The sequence below is a fragment of the Mustela nivalis genome (assembly GCF_964662115.1).
Source record: "Mustela nivalis genome assembly, chromosome: 5".
Lineage (NCBI taxonomy): Eukaryota > Metazoa > Chordata > Mammalia > Carnivora > Mustelidae > Mustela > Mustela nivalis.
The window spans coordinates 31,862,603-31,871,599 of record NC_139024.1 but is presented as its reverse complement, the minus strand read 5'-3'; the positions used below and the strand labels follow the sequence as shown (position 1 = coordinate 31,871,599).

The 8,997-nt window shown below is 37.8% G+C and overlaps 1 protein-coding gene across 1 annotated transcript in view; it reads right to left on the bottom strand.

Annotated features, from left to right (window-relative positions):
- Window positions 1–800: 800 nt before the first annotated feature.
- Window positions 801–8,997, bottom strand: part of FBXL4 (F-box and leucine rich repeat protein 4) — a 79,394-nt gene continuing 71,197 nt past the window's right edge. Inside the window, exon 9 of the mRNA XM_082731670.1 lies at window positions 801–1,352. Coding sequence (XP_082587796.1) covers window positions 1,189–1,352 — 164 coding nt within the window. The 3' untranslated portion in view covers window positions 801–1,188. The remainder of the gene's footprint in view (window positions 1,353–8,997) is intronic.

Sequence of the window (8,997 nt, the reverse complement as noted above, 5' to 3'; positions counted from 1 at the left end):
GTCATGATCCCAGAGTCCTGGGATGGAGCCCCGCATTGCATCGGTCTCTCTGCTCAGCAGGGAGCCTGCTTCCTCCTCTCTCTCTGCCTGCCTCTCTGCCTACTTGTGATCTGTCTGTCAAATAAATAAAAATAAATGAATAAAAAGAAAAAACAAACAAACAGAAAAAACCTTGTCTTTTCACACCACAGAACATTTTCTGTTTACTTTTTTAGCAGCAGAACTAAATCAATTCACTATTTAACAAAACAATGTTGTTTGTTTTTCCTCCACTGTAACAGATTCCTAATTATTTAAGGTGCTAGGCCATGGGGGTGGAAAATATGTAAATATATATAATATTTATTTTTATATATAAAACATATATAGTAGTCTATATATAAATGAGATATATATATATATAAATGTGTATAAAAATATATATATAAAATGAAATCCACATATATATTTCAGAAGTCTTAAACCTTTCCTCCTGGCAAATTTTTAAGGCATCTGCTTAATAACTAGGAAGTTTTTTCTTTAGTAGTTTACCTCTGTTTTCTTTAGCAGTTTACCTCTGTTCTTGATTATGCTCATATTTTTATACTGGTATGATCCAGTATAAAAAGTAGAATCTGCTAAGATGTGTCACATTTTACCTAGTAAAACAGGTATATATGTCAGAAGGAAAATGGAAAAACTAAAATTTTCAAGTCAAAGAGTTAATGTATCACCTTTCCCCAACTAATTCTGGAAATTCTGTATATACCTAAACAAAACACTGGTCAGGTCATAAGGCTTATTAAGAAGACATCCTTACATGGAGGTGTGAAAAATTAATTTTATTTTTAAATATCATGATACTTTCTGGATCAACACATTCCTTTAAAAATAAGTTAAAAGGTTTCCATATTACTCTTTTATTACACATGTAATTACTTAATAAAGAATAATATTACTGATTAACATAAGATAAAAATAATGTGAGCCACTCACATACTCTTCAACAAAAGTGCTTGCAATATTTTATGAAAACATTCGTTTACATTTTTACGTGATTTAATGGACAATTTCATATTTTTCTTCAAAATCTACAAATGCCTTCATGGAACATTAAGACATTCCCACCATTACATAAACTAAACAGAACCAACCGTAAAATAAAACCCTACAAAAGCACATTGATTTTATTATAGAACACATATTAAGTCACTGTGTAAAGCTCTTTTTTATGAACACTTTTGGAAAGCTCACGTTGAGTTCTAGCACAGCTCTATTATCAATCTGTGAACAGAAGGACACATCAAGCAAGGAAAGATCTTTACAAGACTCCAGAAGTTTTCTTAAGGATGCTGGACTTACCATTCTTGTTCCTGTTAAGACAAAATAAAACACCATAAATATCATATTTCGATAGTGTCGTGATAAAGAGCACCTTTACTATTTATTGTTTAAAATGCACTTAAATTGCCTTTTAAAAATGAACAGCATTTCTTTAAACAAAAGACACGCTTCAATAAACCTGTAAAAAAAAAAACATGAACTGAATTCTCCTAGCCCACTTGGCATCTAGGATCTGAATTTTGTCAATACTCTATTCAGTTATCTTCCTGTCTACCTCCTACCCCTCCAGACCTTTCTCTTTCTGTCACCCAACTTTCCCTCAACCTGCGGGCCAAGCTTACAGTGATTTTCCCTCACAGTCCACGCAGTGTGGTTACCGAGCAAGCACCCTTGCAGGAACTTCTGTGTCAGGCGCTGGTGATGCACAGATAAGTAAGACACGTGTCTGCCATAAGGAACTCACTTACCAAATCTGAAAGCAAGTAACTACAGTACAATCTGGTAAATTTGACAGTAAGCGGTGGGTATAAAATGGCATTACCAGAAGTCAGATGATGGATGCTGGGTACCGTGTAGCCCATGGTAAATGTGAAGACACTATGGGACGTTTGAGGAGCAGCTCAATTACATACATTATGAAAACACCTGCTACCTAGCAGATACTCGGTAAATACCAAATACCATTAGGCTTTAGGATATCTGTTATAAAAAAACAAAACGACAACAACCTTGCTTTAACTACAGGTTTTCTAGGGAGAGAAAAAAAAAATCACAATCCTATCTCATAGTTCATCTATGCCTTTTTCCCTTTAAGAAATCCTTTGACTCCCTTCCCTGCCATGGGCTCTAGAAGTGGTAACTATACAGCTCTCTTGACTGTGGCTGGCCCCCGGATTCTCCTGGGAATTCAGAATGGGAATTCAGTAAAGCCTTCCGTGTCCATAGATCTCTTCAACAAAAGACAAGAAAAACTGGTTGGGGGTGTTATATTTAGCCATGTGTACCAAGATAGAGATGGCCAGTGTGACAAGGAAAGAACAAGGCAAAGCCAAAGGGAGAAGCAGACACAAAAGGGTCTGTGAGTGTACAGGGGCAGAGCAGGGAGGGGGCCAGTGCCTGGGCATGAAGGACAGGAAAAGAAAGAAAAAGGAAAAAAAACCCAGCTTTCTTGCCTTTTGGTGGTTTTCCAGTCTTTCCCAAGGTTTGGCCACAGCTAGCTCCTACCTATGGATCGCAGAGAGATGCCTCTATTTTCATAATCATTTCCTTTCCTTTACATGTATGTTAGCTTGAGCCGTTTCTGTTGCACAAGCTCAGAGAAGCTCCACTGAGACCCCCGGCTACATGGTGTTTTTCACCCACCCATGTTCTACTTGGTCATTAGAATCTGAGTCTCCTGATAAATCAGAAGACCCAAAAAGCCTAATAAGAGAATGTCAGGGAAGGCAGTCGGGAGACTGAAAATTGATGCAGGCTAGGGTGTCCTGTCTTGTGCCACGGACGCTGTGCACTTTTCTTTCCTTATCTACTTACGACACAGCTATGTTCTCAGCTCGCTCCTTCAGGGCTGGGGCCGCATCTCTCTTGTTCGCTGACCCATCTCCAGTGTTGGCAACAGTGCCTGACACGGTATATGCTCAATAAGTGTATAATAAATGAGAGAATGAAGGCTGGTGTTTAATTTCCCAATTCCATCAGCCCAGGTTAGACCCTTATTAGATGGATTACCGCAGCTAATCTCCCTGATTCTGATCTCCTCCCTCTCCAATTCACCTACCACTTGTTTCTAGATTAATATCCCCAAAAGCTCTAAATATATCACTCATGCCCTGAATTAAAACCTGATAATAGCTCTTCCTTGTTTAATTCTTTGCAGATTCCTCATCCTGGTGTTCAAAACTCTCCGTGAAAGCCTCCATTATACTAACGTTCTAAGTCAAATTAGATTTGACTATTCTCTGAAGATACTCTGTATTTTTAACTCCAATGCTTTTGTTTCATGCTATTCATTCTGCTTAAAATGCCCCCCCGATTTCCTATTCACTTTTCAAGGATACCTTTCAAATACCTATTAACCTTTTTAATTAAACTTTTTCTTATTTCTCTAATCATATGTACTCTGCTTTCTTTGAACCTCCAAATGGCCTTGTTTCTGGCATGCATTTAAGTTATTTATATATTGTTTTAATTTTTGGCCAGGTTATAAACTCTCTGAAGGTAGGAACTACATCTTACTCAGCTTTGTACTGACCAGTAAGCATTTCTGGTATGAAGAAGGTATGCCACTTAACGTTCATATGTGCCAGTTACAAAATGACAGAATCACTATCAGCTTGGGGTTTAACTAAGAAGCTGGTTTTGTTTTGTGTGTGTGTGTGTGTGTGTGTGTGTGTGTGTGTTTTAGTGGATTCAAACACTTAAAAATAAAAGGAAACCATAAAACAATAAAAATGAAAATATAGCATAGTGGTTTAGGAGCATAAACTTTGATTCAAATTCATATGTCCTTACTAGCCATATCCTGGAGATCCTGGGCAAATCACATAACTTGTTTCAACCTGTTTCCACTTCTATGGCTATAAAATACCTCATGCAGTTGTTGTGAGGGTTAAATCAGTTAACATATGCTCACAACAGCATAAACCACACAGTGCATTGTTGTTAACATAATTATTAATTATTATCCATACTTTTACTGTGTCCTTCGTATTTGAAATAAGATGTTCAAATACATTTACATGTATGGCCCTCTTTCAGCTATAATTTGTTTTGGCCTGATAATGATACTTCCTTGCTCTTCTTTTCTGAGTACAGTTGACCTACAATGTTACATTAATGTTACATTAACTCCAAGTGTTCCAGGTAGTGAGTCAACAAGTTTATACATTATGCTATGTTCACCACAAGTGTAGCTACCATTTATCATCGACTATATTCCCTATGCTGTGCCTTTTAGTCCCATGATGCACTTATTCCGTAACTGGAAGCCTGTATCTCTACTCCCTTTCACCCATTTTGCCCATCCCTCCACCACCCTTTCCTCTGACAACCATCAGTCTGTTCTCTATAGGTCTGATTCGGCTTTTTGTTTGTTTATTCGTTTCCTGTTGTTGTTTTAAGATTCCACTTATGAGTGAAATAATGTTACTTATCTTTCTCAGTGTGACATGTCACTTAGCATAATACCCTCCATGTTTCATAAATGGCACAACTGCATCCTTTTCATGGCTGTGTAATATTCCGTGGTTTATCTCCATACCACATTTGGTTCATCCATTTTTTATTTATAGACATTTAGGTTGCTTCCATATCTTGGCTACAATACATAATGCTACATAAATATGGGGGTGCATATATCGTCTTGAATCTGTGGTTTTGTTCTGAGTAAACACTAAGTAGTGGAATTGCTGGAACATACAGTAATTTTATTTGTAATTTTTTGAGGCACTTCCATACTGTTTTCCACAGTGGTTGTACCCATTTACATTCCCACCAACAGTGCATGAGGGTTCCTATATCTCCACATCCTCACTAGCATTTATTTCTTGTGTTTTTGATTTTAGCCATCCTAGTAAGTGTAAGGTGGTATCCCATTGTGGTTTTGATGTACATTTCCCTGATGATTAGTGTTGTTGAATACCTTTCATATGTCTATTTGCTATCTGCATGTCTTCTTTGGAAAAATGTCAATTCAGGTCCTCTACCTATTTTTTAATTGTATTGCTTCTTTGGCATTGCGAAGTTCTTTATATATTTTAGATAGTAATTCCTTACAGGATAAATCATTTGCAAATAACTTCTCCCATTCAGTAGGTTCCTTTGGTTTATTTTGCTGTGCAAAAGCTTTTTACTTTGATGTAGTTCCAACAGTTTATTTTTGTTTTTGTTTCCCTTGTTTCCCTTGCCTTAGGAGACATATCGAGAAAAATTTTGCTACAGCTGATGTTAGAGAAATTACTGCCTATGGTTTCTTCTAGGATTTTTGTGATTTCAGGTTTCACATTTAGCTCTGTCATCCGTTTGGGTTTATTTTTGTGTAGGGTATATAAAGTGGGCCATTATTACATTGAGGTATGTTTCCCACTTTATTATTATTATGATGAAGTTTATTTCACTTTGTTGAGTTCTTATCATGAACAGATGTTGAATTTTATCCAATGCTTTTTCTGCATCTATTGAGATAATCAGATGATTTTTTAGCCATTTCTTCTAGGATGTCCAGTTTGTTGGCCATGTAAGTTTTCACAGTATTCTATTTGTATTTCTGGTGTGTCAGTTATTACTTCTCCGCTCTTATTTCTGATTTTGAGTTCTTTCTCTTTTATTTTTGGTGAGTCTGGCTATGGGTTCATTGATTTATCTTTTCAAGGAATCAGTTCTTGGTTTCATTGATTTTTTCTAAACATTTTTTTTTTTTTGGTCTCTATATCACTTATTTCTGCTCTGATCCTTCTATTAACCTTGGATTTTGTTTGTTTTTCTTTTTCTAGTTCCTTTAGGTGTAAGGTCATATTATTTGAGATTTGTTTCTTGAGGCAGGCCTGTATCACTATAATTTCCCTTTGAACTGCTTTTGCTATGTCCCAAAGATTTTGGACCATAGGTTTTTGTTTTCATTTTTCTCCATTTTTTAAAAAATTTCTTTGATTGCTTCATTGACCCATTCATTGGTTGTTTAGTATCATGCTGTTTAGTCTTCAGGTGTTTACATCTTTTTTAGTCTTTTTTCTTGTGACTTACTTCTAACTTTTCTTTCTTGTGATTTATTTCTAGTTTCATACTGTTGTGATTGGAAAAGATGGAAAACATGCATGGTATGACTTTAATCTTCTCAAATTTATTGAGGCTTGTTTTGTGGCCTAATATGTGATCAATTCTGGAGAATGTTCCATGTGCAATAAAAAAAAAATACATTCTGTTGTTTTCAGAAGAAATGTTCTCTATACATCTGTTATGTCCAGCTAGTCCAATGTGTCATTCAAAGACATTATTTCCTTGCTGACTTTCTGCCTTGATGATCTATCATTGATGTAAGCAGAATGTTAAGGTCCACTACTACTGCTCTATTACCATCAATTTCTCTCTTTACATCCACTAATGCTTGTTCTATGTATTTAGGTGCTCCAGTATTGAGAGCATAGATATTTACGAGTGTTACATTTTCTTGTTGGATTTATCCCTTTCTTATTATGGGGTGCCCTTCTCTGTCTCTTATTATAGTTATTGTTTTAAAGTACATTTTGTCTGATATAAGTACTACCAACCCCCCCCCCCCTTTTTTCCCCACTTCCATTTGCATGGTGAATGTTTCTCCATCCCATCACTTTCCGTGTGTTCCTTTTCAGGTCTGAGGTGAGTGAGTCTCTACTAGTCAGGATAAACATGAGGTGGGATTTTTGTTTGTTTGTTTTCAAATCCATTCTGCCACCCCATGTCTTTTGATTGGTGCATTTTGGCCAATTACATTTAAAGTAATTATTGATAGGCATGTACTTCTTGCCATTTTATTATCTATTTTCTGGTTGCTTTTGTAGTTCTCCTCTATTCCTTTCTTCTTTTGCTCTCTTTCCTTATGATTGATGCGTTTCTATAGTGTTACATTTTTTGTTTGTTTGTTTGTTTTCTCTCTTTATGTATATCTATTATAGGTTTGGGTTTGTGGTTACCATGAGGTTCATAAATACCATCCTAAGTGTATAGCAATCTATATTAATTTCATGATCTTTAAGTTCAAACACATTCTAAGAACAAAACACAAAAAGAAAAAAGTACCCTTTTATCCCCTCTTCATGTTTTATGAATATGTTGTGCTACCTTACATCTTTTTATTCATAATTTTCTAATCTCTAATTATGGCCATTTCTTTGCCCCTAAATAAGTCCCTTTAACATTTCTTGTAAGTCTGGTTTAGTGTTGATAAACTCCTTTATTTTTTGTCTGGGAAAATCTCTCTCTCCCTTAAATCTGAATGACAGCCTTTCTGAGTAGCGTATTTTTGGTTATAGGTGTTTTCCTTGCAGCACTTTGAAGGTATCATGCCAATCTCTTCTGGCCTGCAAAGTTTCTGCTGAGTAATCAGCTCATAGTCTTATAGGTTTTCCCTGGTAGGCAACTTTTTGTCTTTCTTTTGCTTTTAAGATGATCTCTTTATTAACCTTTGACATTTTAATTATTATGTGTTGTAGTGTGGACCTCCTTGGGTTCAGCTCATTTAGAATGTTCTTTGATGTGGATGTCTACTTCCTTCTCTAGGCTTTGGAAATTTTCAGCTATTATTTCTTCAGGTAAGCTTTTTTTTCTTACCCCTTTTTCTCTCTTCTGGGACCTCTATACAGCAAATGTTTGTGTGCTTGATGTTGTCCAAGAGATCACTTAATCTACCCCCATTTAAAAAAATTATTTCCTCTTTTCAATGTCCATTTTGGGTGCTTTCCATTAACCTGTCTTCCAGATCTCTGATAAATTCTTCTGCGTCTGCTAATCTGTTGATTCCCTCTAGTATGATTTTTACTTCAGTGATTGTAGTCTTCAACCCTGACTATTCTTTTTTATATTCTGTATCTCTTTATTGATGGTCTCACTGGGTTCTTCCACTCTTCTTTCCAGCCTGGTTATCTTTATGATCATTACTTTACATTCTTTTACAGGCATATTATTTATTCCTGTTTCGTTTAATTCTTTTTCTGGGTTTTGTTTTGTTTTGTTTTGTTTTGTTTCCTTATTCTTTCTTTGGAGCATATGTCTCTGTCTCCCCATTTTGCTTGACTTTCTGTGTTTGTTTCTATGGATTAGACTGAATAGCTACTTCTCCTAAATTTGAAGGAATGGGCTTGTGTTGGTCATTCCCTATATAGAGTGTATGCTTGATGATTTTTGCTGGTTGGCTGGAGCTATGGCTGGTATGGGCTGGAGGGAGTGGGGGTCCTTTCTACATAGTGAGTGCCCTGTCGGGATAGCTAAAACTGAAGTGGATGCAGGCCAGGGTGCCCCAGGGTTCTATGTGCTGAGGGCACCCTAGCAGGACAGCTCACGCTGAAATGGGTGCGAGCCAGGGTGTCCCAGTGTGCTCTGTGTAGGGGGTGCCCTGGCTGAGTGGCTGGAACTGATGCAATTGCAGGCCAGGAGGTCCCTGAGCTCTCTACACAGAAGATACCCTAGCAGGATAGCTGAAACCAACGTGGGTGCAAGCCAGGGAGATACAGGGCTGCACACACAGAAGGCATCTTGGAAGGACAGCTGAAGCAGAAATGGATACAACTAGGAGTGTTCCTGGAGTCTCCCCACAGAGGGTGCCCTGAATGGCGGCTGTAGTTGAGATGGAGAACAGGCTGGGAGGTTCCGTGGCACCCCACACAGGGAGCATCTTGGCAGGACAACTAAAGCTAAAATGTGGTCACTGGGCTCTTCACAAAAAACATGCCCTGGCAGGATGGCTGAAACTGAACTGGGTGCAAGTTGGGTTGTCCCATGGTGTTCCATGGAGCAGGTGCCCTGGCTGGGTCGCTGGAGCTGACACTGGCAAGGGTGGCAGTGTTCTGGGGTGCTCCACCCAGGTGGCCCTGGGCTGAAATCAATGCAGGCATGGGCCTAGGGTACCTGGGGTGCTCCATCCAGGAGGCACCCTGGCAGACTGTCTGGATCTGAAGCAGACGTCAGCCAAGATGGTCTGAAGCA